The sequence below is a fragment of the Archocentrus centrarchus genome, chromosome 2, assembly GCF_007364275.1.
Source record: "Archocentrus centrarchus isolate MPI-CPG fArcCen1 chromosome 2, fArcCen1, whole genome shotgun sequence".
Taxonomy (NCBI): Eukaryota; Metazoa; Chordata; class Actinopteri; order Cichliformes; family Cichlidae; genus Archocentrus; species Archocentrus centrarchus.
The window spans coordinates 8,821,708-8,838,619 of record NC_044347.1 but is presented as its reverse complement, the minus strand read 5'-3'; the positions used below and the strand labels follow the sequence as shown (position 1 = coordinate 8,838,619).

Sequence of the window (16,912 nt, the reverse complement as noted above, 5' to 3'; positions counted from 1 at the left end):
TTTAAATTCGGAGCGGTGACGGAGCGGCGCGCTCTGAGCACAGGAGGACCTGAGATAGGATCTGCTTTATGTACCCCAGATATTCCCAAGCACAGAGTAGAACTGCTGCTGCAGGTTCTGTCGGCCCCTGATAGGTAAGGTGGAGCCGTTCTCCATCCTTCATTTCCCGGGAATCACATTTTAACACCCAGAAACGCCTGCAGCAGAATATTTTTCCAACATGCAGCCTTAAGAAGCCAAAGCCAATCACTGCCTCCCACCTGAGCCCCTCAGAATCAGCTGACATTTACCTTCATCTGAGTCGAGGCCCTCGAATTATAAAGAGTAAAAGAGGGTGGCCAGAAATTTTGTACTTTTCCAGCATTTTTTCAGTCCCTCATGACTCCATGAGTCCAGGAGATATCCAGTCCTGTGACCAGCTCCAAGCATCAGTATCCTGGGATATGTCATAGTTTCAGTAGCAGCGCTGCACCAGTTTAACGCCTGTGATGTAGAGTGACAGAAGGAAGCGTGGGTATCCCGGATGTTTCATCTGTTTCCTGGAGAAAACTTCAAAAAAGTGCATTCTGGGTTAACCTCAAGGGGCCATATCGGAGCAAGCTGCAGCATATGAAAGGTTTGGATACCAGGATCATCTTCCAGCCCTGATTCCTTCTAATACAGTTTTACTGTAACCCTGTGAGTGGAGCTCGCGGCTGTGAAATGGAGGAACGGTGCTGGATCACACAGGATGGTCTGAAATAATGTCCAGAAACAAAAAAAAAAGAAAATCATCTCACTGAGGAGGTCAGGTGGGAACTTCTGCCAGATTCAGCTGTTTTTATATGGAATGACCAACGAGGAGCAGAAAGGAAGCTTTAGTTAGAATACATTTCCTGGAGCTTCTCCTCTGGCCTTTGTGTCCATCTGTGTTTTCTTAGTTTAACGTGTTTATTTCCAGTTATTCCGGTCATCCACATGACTCTGGTGTTTGAGGGACTGTAAAACAGGAACTTTTGGGAGGCACTGTGGACGGAGAAACTTTGGACTTTTTGACAGTGATGCTCACGTCCTGTTTGGCTCACCAGCCTTGTGGGATTTCCGTAGTTTCCTCTGGAGATGGAGAAGACCCAGACCAAACGCAGCCCTCCGTGACCTCCATGAAAATCAGACTCTGCTTCTGCTGCAGTATTTTTGTGCTTACATGTTTCATGCTCACCATGTGGGATTAAATGAGTGCATTTGTTCCCACGCAGATATTTAAACTGCACTTAATGTTTGTATTCCAGCGCCGGACGCCCCCTGAGCTCCTCTTTCTGCCGGTTCTTCCACCTCACATATGATTTCGTGCCCCTCTGGGTGCAGCTTGTGCCCTCCATGGCTGCCTGGGAGGCTTCAAAGAGCTTGACAGACAGAGAGGAGAAAGAGGAGACTCCACCCCTGTTTTGGAGGAGGCGGTGCATCCCGTAAAACCCGAGCTGGATTTGGCTCTCGTGTAAACCCGCTGCTGTCCCGCTGACCTACATGTAGAGCAGACAGTGAAGGCACAGTTAGGTGTTATCAAGTCCTCAGCATTTATTTTAGGAAAGTTTCCAGCCTGCTGGAAGGAGAAACATGACAGAAACACTTTCCAGAATATAAAATCCATGCTTCAGTTTTCAACTGTATGGAGGACTGAAATTGCCAATATAAGTAGACCATAAATAGGACTCATTAAAAAAAAAAAAAACAACCATAAATTGGAGCAAAAACAGAATAATTGCAGGTGTGAAATTTAGTTAAATTTGCATCTTTTTGTTTATTCCTGTATTTATTTGTCTTTAAATATCTTTGGATGTATCTTCTTCATGATTTAAATAAAGGGGCTGTCCTTCAAAGTGTCATGTAGTAAATGTTTTTGCTAAATGAAATGGAAAATTACAAAGGAAGGTAAATGAATAGAGACTTTATATAAATTAAAACAAATACAAAAGCAGATCAAATTAGAAGCATTAACTTATGTCAAATTGAAACAGTCAATACCAAGAAATTTTTTCATATTATTTTTGTTGCATTTGATTTAATGTGGCAGCACAGTGGTGTTCTGGTTGGCACTGCAGCCTCACGACAATAAGGTCTTAGGTTCTAATCCTTGACCAAGCCCTCCATAAGCAGCACTGTAGTAGAAAAGACGTGTATACACGTAAAGATTAACAGGCTTGAATGTTTAAAAGCAAACCAAAAGAAATTAATAAACTTGTGAATAAATGAGCAAATTAAATGTAAAATATCATTTTTGTGTATTTTTTTATTTATTAACTTCCTCTTTATATTTTATTACATTTTTCTTTAGTTCTTATTTTGGCAGTTTCAGGCTTCCATACTAAAACTTAGATCATAAACAAATCGGATAAACAATTTTTTTTCTTTTGTTTTAATTTTGGCTTTTTCAGTCCTCCATACCTGGTAGACAGGATTAAAAGTCCGTTTTCGGAGTCAGTGTCGCTAAAAGAGCGTCTGCATCAACTGAACCTCTGATATGAGAGTAAATAATAAACACGTGGTTTAACACTCCGGCTCCCGTGTGGACTCGGCTCCGTGTTTTCCCACCATCCTTTGCTGCTGCTGGCCGGTCTTCAGTGTGTGTGTCTGTGTGTGTGTGGAGCAGAGCGGAGCGGAGAGCGCTCAGAGTGCAGCGGAGGACGGCGCGGTGGCTGTCCGGTCCGGTGTCGCTGTCAGTGGGTTAAAGTCTGGGGGGAGGTCCGGGTCCAGTTCCGGGTCTGAATCTGCAGCTGGAAGTTCAGCGACATTTGGATCACAACTGAAGCCGGTTTGAGGTGCGAGAGGCCCGGCTGGCTGCTGCGCCGTGCTGCGCTGCGGGGGATGCGCGCACACAATGGGAGACCGTCCGGGACTAGAATAACGTCTCCGCGCTCGGTTTGGTTTGTAATGATGCCGGAGCTGCAGCCGAGACTCAGCGTGGACTAAGGACCTCCTCTGACCGGGCAGGACGCTTCAGACGCCGGTCTGCGCTCAGCTGTGAGCCCCGTGGAAGCCGCGGAGAATGCGCCTGTGTGCGCGTGAATCCTGCTGGGATGAACCCGGAATGTGTTTCCTGCGTCTTAAGCCGCTGTTTGCACATCTGGATGAGAGGAAAGCCGGTTTCAGCTCCGAGGCGGTTTTTCTGAACCTGGTTTATGGAGTTAATTCACGTTAATTTACTGGATTTTAACCGCAGACACATCAGCAGCCTGCAGAGGTTGGTGTTCAGAAAGCTGCTTTTAATTTGAAGGAATCCGCTTATCAAACTAAAGGAGCATTTTGTAGTTTTGCCTTTAAATCCTGATATTATCAAACTAAAGGAGCATTTTGTAGTTTTGCCTTTAAATCCTGATATTATCAAACTAAAGGAGCATTTTGTAGTTTTGCCTTTAAATCCTGATATTATCAAACTAAAGGAGCATTTTGTAGTTTTGCCTTTAAATCCTGATATTATCAAACTAAAGGAGCATTTTGTAGTTTTTCACATGAGCGTGAAAGGGGGACATGTACCTACTGGACAGTAACTGCACTGAGAGGATGGAGAGAGGAGCTCCTCAGAGGAAGACTGTGTACAGGATCTCCCTCACGCTCGTGAAGAGGGAGAGTTTGGATGATGGGGGCTCGGCTCCCCGGCGGGCGGAGAACCCAAAGGTGGGCGCCTTCAGGCGTGAGGGGTCGGCGGAGGTGCAGCGGAGCGGTCTGCTGGAGCAGCTGAAGGAGGTGGAGGATGAATCGGACGAGTTCTCCTCCTCCCTTGGCTACATGAGGAACTTCAGGACGTTCAGCACGGGCCAGCTGGAGCTGGGCAGGCTGAAGATCTGCAGGAAGCAGCTACTGCAGCGTGATGCCAAGGCCACCAGTCCGCTGGCGGAGCCCGGGCAGGAGGAGGGCGGCGAGCAGGAAGCAGAGGAAACGCCACAGGCGGTGGTGGAGAATGGCGACGTTGGCAAGAAGAAGAAGAAGCTCCTGAAGGCAAAGAGCATGGAGGAGCCGAGCTCGAAGCCACTGAATGACGATGGGAAGTTGACCCACTCCAAAAGTAACGGGGCCTCTACAGAATGCCCCCCACAGACTCCACCTCCTCTGAAGCGCCCCCCCCGGCCTGCTGCGCCGCAGCTTCAGCTTCAGGCACTGGAGCGGCACTGAGCTTCTGCGCCTGCGGGCGCTCTCCAAAGACAAACATCACAGCAGCTCCGGCTGCATCGGCCAGGACGCCGCAAAGGACGCTGCAAAGGATGGCGAGGCCACGGCGGCTCTCCCTTCCACCCGCCTCCTCGACCCCACCAGAGAGAAGAGCAGGACGCTGGAGGTCGGCGCTGTCCTCAACAAGACGGACTCCATGTCTGAGCTGAGCCGCTGGGAGAGGGCGCAAGGCAGCAGGAACCGCACGCTGGACAACAGCGACCTCCTGAGGCTGGCGGCTGAGAAGGATGCCGCCGGGGGTGGCTTCCTGCTGCGGGGAGGGGCAGGACGCTCCAGCGAGCGGCGCCTGGTTCGCTTCTTCAGCGGGATCTTCTCCAGGAGAGACGGCGCCTCCACATCAACGCCGGTGGGGAGCCCGAGCACCAACAGGTCGCTGCGCCGGAGCCGGAGGGCGGCGCTGTCGCAGTCCAGCACAGAGAGCATGAACGGAGGTAGCGCTGACGGTAAATGCACACATCAGAGGGTCATGTGACTGCGAGGGGTTCAGGTGTTTGGTGGCTTTGAAGAAGGATGGTCCTCATCTATACTGTGGTGTGTGTGTGTGTGTGTGTGTGTGTGTGTGTGTGTGTGTGTGTGTGTGTTTGTTTTGGACAGCAGGGTGATGTTTGGTTGAGGCACTGCTGCTGTTTGTCTTTCATTACTCTGAGCTCACAGAGACAACAACCTTCATCTTCTCACCTCCAAACCGAAGGAAACAGATACTGAAACTATTGGAGGGGTTAAAAATATCAGACAGGAAGTAGGAGCAGGGAGCAGTTTGACTTTTATCTACAGCATCCTCTTTCCATCGAGAGGGGATGAGTGGAAAACATGACGAGGCCGAGGGGAAGTGCATTTGTTCTGCTCACAGCTATTTCTCCATCGGCCTCCGTCTGCTGTGGAGCAGCCAGTAATACTCAAAGGCACCAGAAACATGCCTGTGCAGGACCACCCGGACCAAAATCAGGAAATAAATACTGAAACAAACAAATAAATACAGCAGAAAGCATTTGTAGGTATGCTTAGAGGCTTTTATTCTGAAGGAGCTTTGTTTCTCCTGGTCTCAGGTTCTGTGACTTCCTCAGGCGGGGGATTCTGCAGGCTCAGAGGTGGACTAACAGGTTTATGGAGGCAGTTTAGGTCTGATGAGAAGAAGCTGGGGGGGGTGGCTGTTCTGGGGGTGGGGACACGACTTCCACATGTTTAAGATTCCTGAGGCTTTAACCCCCCCACCCCCCAAAAACCCGGCGAGCTGCCAGATGATGGCCTCTGGCAGGTAACCCGTTGTCTCTGCAGACGACCTGTTTGTCCCGATGAGACGTCCTGAAGCTGTGTGAAACTGGGGGGGGGGGGGGGGGGGGGTTGTTCACACTTTGAATAGTGTGGGAAAACCTTTCACATTAAAATAACTAAAGGCATTAGAAGCTAAATGCTGTTTTCTCAGGTTTTCCTCATTATTCCTTCACATTTTGTAGCTTCGTGAAGAAAAAAAGCGGCAGCCTCATTTAAAGCGCACACACCTGTCACTGCTGCGTGTGTTATTTTCTCTTTCACCTTCACTCTGACAAGGAAAACTCAGCAGGGAGGCTTTTATTCTGAAGTTCAGTGTTTAAAGTTATGTTTGTGCGTTTGTGAACGACTCGGTCGTCTCGGCCCGTTCTAAGGTTTCCGCCTCCACAGGGCGACGGCAGACGGGCTTTTTAACCCCTAGTTTGAACGCACAAAACATGGCTTTTAAAATGCTGTCAACCGTTTTGAACAACAGCTACACAGCAGCTCGTTCCTGCGGAGCGCACACACTCTCATGTTTTGTGTTTAATGTGCTACACTGAGCTTTCACACCAACACTTTGTCTCTTTGTCTCTGTGCTCGTGTTTCTGCTCCCGCTGCAGTAATGAGCAGAGTCAGTGCTGTTTGTGGGGCTCGTCATCAGTTGTGTGACTGTAATCTCTGTGCATCAGTTGTGCTTGTGGTTTGACTCGACACCTGTGCGTTACCTCACCCTGCTGCTGCCTGCTGATTGGCTGATCCCGGAGCACCTGTGTTTATTACTCATCATTGTATGGAGGGAATTTTTTACGAGGCGGGGGGGCAGTCCGATAAAGACGGCCCCTGACCTCAGTGTGTCTTAATGGACTCCACTGGTGTGTGTGTGTGTCTTTATTGGGAGTAAATGTAGGGGAATGTGTGTGTGAAAGGGGTGTGTGTGTGTGTGTGTGTGTGTGTGTGTGACCTACATCTGCAGCCATGCAGATGTAATATGGGCTGTAAAAATGTGCGCTCACACACACACACAGACTTGGATGCCAATTACTGCGTCTGTGTTTGCATCAATTTATCTGCTTTTTCTCAGAGACGCTTCTTCACACACACACACACACACACACACACACACACACACACACACACACACACACACACACACACACACACACACACACACTCCTGAATCTTCTGCAGCTGAAGCTCCTTCAGATGAATCGAGCTGTTTCTTAGTTCTAACTTTGATCCTCCTCTCTGCTTTCCCTCCATACACAAGCCACACACACACACACACACACACACACACACACTCTACATTGGGTATAATAGGGAGAAAATCCTGTTAGAGGAAATGCTGCAGCGAGCAGAGAAGGAGGGATGATGGAGAGCTGAGTCTCCTCCCGTCCTCACTTCCTTCTCTTCGTTTCTCCTTTTTTCTGTATTTTTTTCCTTCCTTCTCTTTTTATTTGTTTATTTATTTTCATCCTCTCTGTCTTCATCCCATTATTTTCTGCTTCCTTCTTTTCTTAAAATGGCACCTTTCCACTATCCTAACCATCTTTTTCTCTTCATTTCTTCTTTTTCTCCACTCATCCTCCTTTCCTCATTTTTTTTTACCTTTCATTGCCTTGTTCTCTTTGCTTCTTTCCTCCCTCCTTGTTTCCTTCTCTCCTTGTCTTGCTTTCTCCTCTTTCATCCCTTCGTGTCTTTCTTTCCTTCAGCTCCTGTTCCTTCCTTCTTTCCTTCCTTGTTTCCTTATTGCTTCCCTCCATGCTGAGCCTCTCGTTGTGGTTCAGTGAGCTTCAGACTGAAGGAAGATGTTTGATGTGCTCCTTCACATTGAGGTTTTAGTTACCTTCGTTTCCGCTCATATGTTGCCAATAAAGAGCTTTTTTTAATCCACGAGGAAAGTTTGATGGAGCAGGTTTAATACGAGCATGTTCTGCAGAGGGGAGGAACCAAAAGTGGGCCAAGCTCTGTCCTGGTTCTGGGTCTCCGGCTGGGACTCTGCCTGTATCATTACTGCAGGCGGGTCAGGCCAACTGGAGCGCGGTGTGTTAAAATAACCGGACCCGAGTGTGACTTCAGACCGCAGCCTGGAAACCATCAAACTGCTTTATTTTTACCTCCAGAGTCTGTGAGGAAAACTGAATTTATCAAACAGCTTTCTGCGTGTTGACTCAGCTCCGTGTGCCTTCCTGTTTCTCTGGGCTGTTTTTAGATAAACTGCACGACCACATAAGAGAGCTTTTAGGGCGCTTAGAGCTCAGAAACTCGGCGATGTCGTGATGCTGAGTTTGGCTGTAGGAGGCTCAAAAATCCTACAGGTGTTTGCAGCAGCAGTTTTCTGCTCTAACCTCCAGAGTCTCAGGAAACATTCAGGAGTGTGTCTGAGGCTCGGCCGCCTGCCGCTCCCTCCTCTCTCTGAGCTTATTAGCTGGCTGCTGTGTCGCCTCAGTGCCAGAGGTTGTTCAGAGGTCAAAGAGCATGTGTGGGAGGTCGATGTGTGTGTCCTCACCCCTCCTGCTCCCCCCCTCACTTCCTCTTCTGAGCCAAGTTGGCCCGTGTGGCATATCTCTGTGGTCGCCTCCCTTATTTGAACAGAGCTGTTGACCTGTGTGCATTAAAAACACACCTGATAACTCGTTTATTGTTGAACTGAAGGTCATGACCTTCATACATAAAGCCTTAAATGATTCAGGGCCCTGTTGTTGGCAGTGTGTGTACCTCACAGACACACACATGCAGCTTTTGCTGTTCAGACCTTCAAACTGTGAAACCTGCAAATATTAGAAAGACAAACTCTGCTGCATCCTTCAGGCTTTATCCCACATTTGTCTCTTACTGCACTTCCTTCACTGTAATGATTGATCGATTAACTATTTAGGTTGTAAATGGTTACTAAAAAGGTCGTTAATGCCTTTCAGATGGACCAAAATCCACAGGGCGTGGTGCAGTCCTTTCCTAATGTGTTTGTTCTCATGCATTTTAACAGACAGTCACTTTGTGTTAGCTTGCAGACTCTTCAGGCTTCCTGATGTCAGTTGCTGGCAGGGTGAAAGTAGCCTGTGCGTCCTGTAAGCTGCGACTGGCCGAGTGACGTCGGCGTTCTGGTTGGAGCCCCGCCCCTCCCCGCAGCTTAGTGCTCTTACATAAGGCTCTAATCCATCCGAGGACACGCACACACTGAATCACCCTCTGATACGCAGCATCAGCAGCGGAGCGAGCCAAAGTTTGAATGCACCCAGGACGGCGCTAACGCCTGATGCAACCACGCTGAAACAAAAGCCTCCTCCTCCTCCTCCTCCTCCTCCTCCTCCTCCTGCAGAGAACAAAGAGAGTGGAGCAGCTGAACTGATGAGCTAAAGATGCTAATAAACCTGGAATCAGTTTACAGAACAAACGGCCTCGCAGCAGCTCTTTACTTCCCCTCCCCAGTCTAATGGTTTGTTTTGCTTGAGTTAAATTTGGATATTTTTCCTTTAAACGTCCCAAAAACAAATAAAGTAAATAAAACTGCTTGTTTTCCTTTTCATTAGTCTCCTATCGTCTTATCAGGAAAAAACAAAAATGTTGTTTCCGAAATCTAAAATGGTCTTAAAACAATCTTGTTTTGAGTAGAAATGATCTGTCAAAGTAGCCGAATCCTCTCCAAGCTGCTCCTGTTTGTGTTTGATCATCAGTGTTCAGACAGCTCCTCTGAACGCTGAAATATCCCATAAATCAAGGAGATTCTTCCCGTGTTTCTTTCTGCGGTTTCTGGAAGGATTTTCATTAAAACCTGATAAACAAACAGAGTTTATTCTGCAGTCTGAGCCTCCTGAGTTTAAAGCTCAGTGTCTGCAGCTGATGATTGCGTCCCTTTGGCCGATGGGATCAGGAGTGTGTCGGTTTGATGCTTTCAGCAGCTAAAAATAAGAAAAGCCTGAATATGAGTCAGTTTGTAGGCACACGGGTGGATGCTGAGAGGGGAGCAGATTCATCCATAAAGATGGAAACGTGGCTTTTTGCTGTCTGACACTTTCTTCTGAGTCACTCCTGGATCTGGAGTTCACTGATTGCTGATGTTATCACTGTTTTGTCCTTCGTCTTTTAATATTTGTGATAGTTTCAGAGACAAACATGGTAAAGACACTTTGGAAAGTATACAGTGGTATTTTTCCCTTTGGCGGGTTTATGTTTCGTGTTTGACATTTCCTGCCACGATATTTTAAAACATCTGGAGGCCAAAGCTGGTTTACAGGGACAGGTTTCTCTTTTCTTTCTCTTCTTCGTCAGCACAGGAAACAGTTTAGCTCCTTTTTTTATTCCATGTGGCGTCCCTCAGGGATCCATTTTCGGTCCTCTCCTTTTGTTCTACATTCTATATGAAACTCTGTCTTTGAAGGCAACATTAAATTAGATATCAAATGCTTCTCACCTGAAAAGATTGCTGCATATTCTGAATACTGGTCATATATATGTTTGGATGCATGGATATCCTGATGCTGATATTATTACTGGTTTAAAGAGGATTCTTTGGTTGTGTGACCTGTTCAGTCTTATCTGCTGTTCTTTAACAGCTGTTGTAGAGAAGCCCACATTTCTGCTCTGCAGGAGAAACACAGTCTTGAAAACTTTAAGAAATCTTTGGACATTAACGAGTTTTTCCATATGCTCAAATATCCCAAGAAGGTCGCTGAAGGAGTGAAAGTAGGAAATTGTACAGTGTAATAATCTGAATCTTTTGTGCACATAAATGTGGTCACTGATGGCGAACTAACCAGTGTGACCTCTGCCTGGATCATATGATCATAGTCACTAAAGGTGAGGAATGGTAGCCTGGAAATGAATGAAGCACCACTCAGAGTCAGCAGGAGGAGGCTGAGGTGGATCGCAGTCATTCAAAGCTCCCACCAGAGACCAGAAGCCATTCTGGGTTTCCTCTCTCAGGTTTAGGCTACAAAAAGGAAAAGGCAGCACTATTAATTATTGTAAGTAAACATATCCGCAGCCCCCACAAGAAGATCTTCTTGTAACCTGATTTTGTGGGGCTGGAGTTGAAGGCGGAGATAAGCAGGCGGTTTCAGAGTCTGAGTGTAAGAACGTGTCAGAACTGCTGCGAGATGAAGGCTGCAGGGCAGTTTGAGGCCGTTTGGGTTTGTGGCTCCGCTGTTTCGTTTCCAGGTGGAGTTCTTTCAGCTGCTTCCCGCCCACACCTCTGTCATTATTCTGAGGCCTCCGCCTGCAGCTGGGCTGATGGAGTGAAGGTATTATGTTTGCTCTGACAGCGCTTCACTCTGTCAGTCATGCAGTTAAAGAGCTGTTTGACTCGGGGCTGCAGAGAGCGTTTCATTACAATGAGAATACTGATGCAGTTCAGCCGTTTGAGAGCTGCTGTAATCCTCGGCTGTTAAATCAACATGTCACGTCACTGTTAATAGGTTCCAGTTACGTCTTTCCAGTCTTTGTGCAAAGATTATTCAGGTAAACTGAAGCTATCGTAGCGTGCACACCCCGTATTTAATCAGCAGCTCTTCTTAATGAAAGAGTGAGAGCTTTGAGGCGTTTTCAGCCTCTCAGACGTCTTTCTGAGTCTCTCTCATGAAAATGGTCTCAATATTTTTAGTTGATTCACTTTTGTTGGGTCTAAATGAGACATCTGAACACGTCACTTTGGCCGGTTTGCAGAGGGATTAATGGATGTATTTACTGCAGTTTCACTCACACCTTAAAGGAGGGTTTGAGCTCATTCCAGCCTGAGTTTTCTCCTGTTAATGAGTGTGAACAGTGAAGCTGATCGTGCACCTTTGTTCTGGAAAAACAGGGAAGTGAGTTGAATGAAACGCAGTATATCCAAGCATGAGCTCCCTGTGGGGAGCTAAAGCAGCCTCATGCAAGTCAGTGAAACTCTCCCGAACCTTTGCAACCAGCCGAGTCTCCAATCTGCTGCAATATTTCATTGAAATGTTGCCAAAATTACACAGTTTGTTTTTGCCACAAATTTTCCTTAAACCTTAAAAATCCAGGTTTTGCACCCAACATGTTGCATTTCAAAGCGTGCCGGATATAATCAGTTTGCAGTAATCAGATCCTGTAACAAACAAAAACTCTGAGCTGAGAAGCCACGATTGGCTGAGCTGTGACCAATAATTCAGCGAGGTTTCCGTAACTCCATTTGCAGCGCGCTCTGTTTACAGGCTGCATTTCAGCAGGGAAATGAAACGTGTTGAGTAATAAAATAATAATGTGTATAAAACTGTGCGTTGTAGAGGCTCTAAAATGTAACTGTTCAAATATTCAATTATAACTTCAGTTCTTTCTTTTAAGCTGAGGCTGCTCTGCTTGCAGGTCAGAGGTTCATGAGCTGGTAAAAACACTCTGTTAAAACCTGCTGCGCGGCTTTGACCTGCTTTAGGTCACAGACATCGTCTCATTCTGCTCCACGCGACGCCTGGACGGGCGCAGCTTCATCTCTGTGATTGAACGGACTCCTGACTGCGAGTGTGTGTGAGGATGAGAGCGCTTTAAGTGTGTTTCAGAGTGTGTGTGAAGCAGTTTGTAGCCGGTGGTGTGACGGAGGTTTTATTTGATTTCAGATGAGGATGAAAGCGGCAGGCACGCTGCCAGCCAACCAGCCCGGCGTGTGTGTGTGTGTGTGTGTGTGTGTGTGTGTGTGTGTGTGTGTGTGTGTGTGTGTGTGTGTGTGTGTGTGTGCGTGTGTGTGTGTGTGTGAGGTGGGGGGATGGTTGTGTTGCACTGATTAAAAGGCTGATATTTAGGTCAGTGTGTGTGTATTAAGCCGCTGATAGTGAGTCTGACGGCACAGTCTATTAATGGACTCTGTTTATTGATCTGGACTTTATGTCATCAGTGATTGGCTCTCTGATGATGCAGCTCTGCCTCGCGGCTGATTCTTACTGTTTGATGATGCTGTTTATATAATTTATTTATTCATATTTATGTAATAATTCTCCAAAGATGGTTTGTTGATTGTTTTTGAGCTTTCATGTTGGACATTTTTAGCTTTCTGTGCTCCAGAGGAACATTTTATATCAAAGTCAGTCAAAATAAAATGATCATGCAGCTCTTCAGGCTGATTGTTGGCTCTTCTTCTGAGTCTGGCTGATGTGAATGAACGCTGAGAGAGCCGTAACCTTCATTTCAGCGTCACTGAGGCATCAGAACTGCATTTATGGCACCAGCAGGCAAAATCGAGGCAGCTTTGCCCTCAAAATGGGTCTGAAAATATCTTCAGCCGAGCCTGAAAACAGCTGCTGAAGGTTTCTCTGCTGTGTACATAATCCCTTTGTCTAAGCGAGACAGTTGAAGAGGTGTGTTTGGACGTAACCTGGTCTCTGAAGGTCAGATTGAAGAGAAAATGACTGCGTGCTTTTTTTTAAACCTACATTAATGTAATTTTGCTTGTGTTAAAACATCATTTCAGCTAATTTCAGCCTCGTGATGTAAACTGTGCACTTCTGTTGTGGAAACTTAGGGAAATCAGGAGTTGCACAAATGTCCAGCTACAAAGCACAAGAAGATCCTAAGATCTGGATTCATGTTACTGGACATGACTTTTCCCCTACTTTTTTCCATGAGCCTGGTCTCATATATCTACTCCAAACTGAGAATTTTCCAGGTTTAAAGGGTGAAAACGGCCAGATTTAGAGGGATGTCTTTTTTCTCTTCACACCTGAACCCCAGAACCTGCCAGCAGGAGCCAAAGGCACATTTGCTTTCATAGCCACAAACTTTCCAACCTGAAGAAACCCCGTGTGACCTGCAGCTCAGTCAGAAACAGTGACCTAATTTAATCTTTGTGCCAAAATTAAATTATTCAACATATCTTATTTAAAAATCTGCCAAAAATAAATGACTTGCAGGAGCCACATCCTGTGAAAAACCAAAAATTTGGTGGACTTTAGCACAACTGAGGAGACATGACCCAATCAGCTACGACCAACAGCTCCATGACAACAATTCAGCGAATTTTTCTAACTCTGCTCAGCATGCCATGTTTACACAATGTGAAAAACAGATCATTTTATTGATTCTTGCCCCCAGATATTATTTTTTTCCTCTTATCTGTTTGCATCTATTTCATCAACACACTGAAGTTTTCCAAGTTTAAAGGGTGAAAAAGTCCAGATTTGGAGTCTTGAGTCATTTTGCAGCTCGCAGCAGGAATTTAAAGAAGAGCAGATGAGACTGAATCAAAGTCCTTCATGGTGAATTATCCCAGACTGAGAGCCCGGCTGTCTTTGCTCCGACAGTGAAGGAAGTGCAGCAGGTGAACATCTGCCTATCTGTGGATCGTGCACATGCAAAGGTTCAGAAGATTGTGGTCAAACCAGTTGAAAAGAGTCCGTTGGACACATTTGCATAATTTCCCTGCTGTCTCAGAGGAAGTGTTTCAGTAAATCAGGTCAGAGGACGCTCTTCAGACCTTCCCTCTGCTCCTGACTCTTCCTGCAGAAACAGCTCCGGTGATTCCGTGGTGGAAGCCCTCGCTCTCCGTCTCCTTTTCCGACTCAGCGTTGAGTTTCTCAGGAGCGAACACAGCCTCTCTCTCAGAGCGAAGCGCACCTGCGCTCGTCTCGTCTCTGAGACTCGTTTCTCTTCGAAGCCCCGCCGTCGTGTCTCGGTGCCAGCAGCTCCGCTCTCGCGGCGCTGACTTCCTCTTCCCGTGGCCTCGGGAACAGCTGAGCTGAGCGAGCGCTTCACACAAGGCTCGCCGTTGTCCGTGAAGCTCTGCGGAGATGCTGCAGCTTTACGTGCAGCTAAGCCCTTCACAGGAAACTTCAGTGTTTTTAAACCTGACCTCAGCCTGCAGACCCCCCACCCCCACCCCCCCTCTCCCCTACATTTCAAACCCACTAATAACACCCCCAATGCACACAAAGCTGCAGCATCAGTATACAAAACTGAGCAGCTCTGACAGGTCTGAGGTCAGTGGAGGGGGGGCGGGCTGTAAGTGTAGATGATAATGATGATGTTGTAGGACAAACTGCTCGTATGTCAGCAGATTTCCTGCGTTACAGTGCTGATGAAGGCACATTCAGTTTATTTAAAGGAGTCCAGCAGCAGCAGCATCGCCGTGGGGGGAGTCACAGTTTTCTCTCTTCTTTTTATAATATACATTAAAGCAAACTAAACCGTGATATCATCGCTCAGATTCAAGCTGCAGACTCGAAACAGGAAACAAACAAAACAAAGTCTGATTTGGTTTCTTAGATGAAACTTTTATGCTTTTATTGGCATGAAAGTTTGAAGAAGCTGCAAGGCCAACGCATGAAGATGTATAAAAACCAATATACTCATAAACTGATTTACACTAAAACAAAAAGAGGGTTGAAAGCAGTAAAAAGTCTCCTACTTTCTCACTGTGCCAGCTTCTTCCTCCTCCAGGAGAGCCACATGGTGCCTTTAAGCACTGGGATTCTGTCCCTGGAATATTGGATGGGCCCTTTTACGGGGAAAACATTTACTAAAGGGAATAAATCTCCCTATGGATTCAACAACAGTGAGATGAACGAATGAGTCTCCAAATAGGCTGTGCCTAAAAATCCAAATAGGTAGATATTAGATCGGCACCTTCTCAGGAAGATTTGACAGGATTCATCTGGACTGAGGGATCAGATTACACCTTTGCTGTCGTCCCCTGGCATCCTGAAACACCTGACCAAGGTGGCATCCAGTAGGCGTCCTAGTCAGATGCATGAACCTCTTCTGAGCTTCTCTAGAATGACCAACGTCCTCAGCCTATCCCCGGGAATACAGCAGATACAGGTCTGAGACATCATGCCTTTCAGAAGTAAAGTGTTCAGTCCTCGTGGGGATGTTTGGGGGTTAACCTGCATCAAAAATAGACCTGGTACTATTTCCAGAGATCAGAGAGTTTCTGGGACTTTTCTAAAGAGCCCCTTTGGTGGAAGGCTTGTCCTGAGTGAGCGTCATCAGTGTTGACGGCAGCGTCAGAGCTGGAATGTGATGCTGCCGGGCTTCATGTTTTCCCTTTGGTGTCTCTAAAGGAGAGTCCACACAGGAAGAGGCTCGCAGTGATGCAGCTCCCACAAACTGTCGACTGTCAGTAAAATTCTCCAACTTTGAGGCAAGCTTTTGAAGCAGCAACCAATAGGAGCAAAGAATAAGTTGATTGACGCATAAGGGAATTGGTAAATAGGTTAGAGGATTACCTCGACAACCAGAGCCCTGAATGTCCACGGGAAACCAACAGTCAGCTACAAAGCAACGCATGACGAGCAAACCTCATCTCGTGTCCTCGATCTCATGGCCATCGGTGAGGGCAGGAGCGCAGATCGACGGGTAACTCAAAGCTTTGTCTTCACACTAAGAGTCCTGTTCACCATAACAAACTTAGATTTTCAGCATTCATCTAAATGTAAAGAGCAGACACTGCATGTGAGTTTTTGACTTAACACAGCTGTAGTCTGAGGTTACCTGGCCTCCTTAGATGCTAACATTCCCCTTCCATGATTCCTGACACCAATCATTCCTGAACTCTGGCTTTATTATTTCCAGGACTTTGTCCGATGTCTCTGCGGGGAAATCCAACAGCATTTCTTCCTCCCGCGCTCGATGGTGTAAGTCATTCTGCAGCAGCTTCAGGCCTGTCGTTGCTTCGTGTCCTGCCTGTGGCAGCAGTTAAACACACGAGGCGTGTTTGCAGAAGTTTTGTCAGCGTCTGCAGAGGCATGTGGGCGTTTTATAAAAACCAGACCGTCCTCTGCTTCTGCTCAGTCCTCTCAAGTTTTCCTGTCCCGATCAAGCTGCAGCCTTTTCTACCCTCCTGATGTATGTGTTTGCATCGCTGTTCAACAATGTGTGCGACATGAGACCCAGATGCTGACATGAATACTGAGCAGCTACTCACACCAGAAGGCCACTGGGGCCGGAGGTCAGCTCCATCTCACCCCTGTTGCTCTCAGGAAATGAGCAGAAATGTGCAACTTAAACCAGCTGCAGTAAAAACGTCACAGCTGAGCTGTAAAGATGGAAAATAGTCTCATAACTTCCTGTTGTGTAGGATGAAAATTACTGAAAGAAGTTGAAGTGGCAGTTAAAGTCAGAGCTGAGGAAAACTGCAATTTATATATAAAATGCTGAAGAGGCTTACCAAAGGAAGCTTTGGGTTAAGAGGTAAAGATGTTCCCAGCTCGGATCACTTCCTCCAATCAGGATCATTTCCAGATAACGTGCTGAAAGGAGCTGAAGCATCACTGAGCTGTAGTGGAAGTCTTGAAGGGAGTTCCAGTTTGACTGTCAGCAACTTAAACATTGACGCGTTGGCCATAAAAGAACACACCAACACACTGAAACACCCACAGTTGTGTTTATCCACGTCTGATCAAACAGTTTCAGGTTTCTTTTCAAACACTGGGCTTGAAGACGCCTCGAAGCTCGTCTTGTCTTGTTTACGATCTCATCAGCTCCGTCCAATCACAACGCGGCCTCTTTGTCTCGG

The 16,912-nt window shown here is 46.8% G+C and overlaps 1 protein-coding gene across 1 annotated transcript in view; it reads left to right on the top strand.

Moving 5' to 3' along the window:
* Positions 1–2,638: 2,638 nt before the first annotated feature.
* Positions 2,639–16,912, top strand: part of agap1 (ArfGAP with GTPase domain, ankyrin repeat and PH domain 1) — a 128,987-nt gene continuing 114,713 nt past the window's right edge. Inside the window, 2 exon segments of the mRNA XM_030752466.1 lie at positions 2,639–4,092; positions 4,094–4,646. Coding sequence (XP_030608326.1) covers positions 3,505–4,092; positions 4,094–4,646 — 1,141 coding nt within the window. The 5' untranslated portion in view covers positions 2,639–3,504.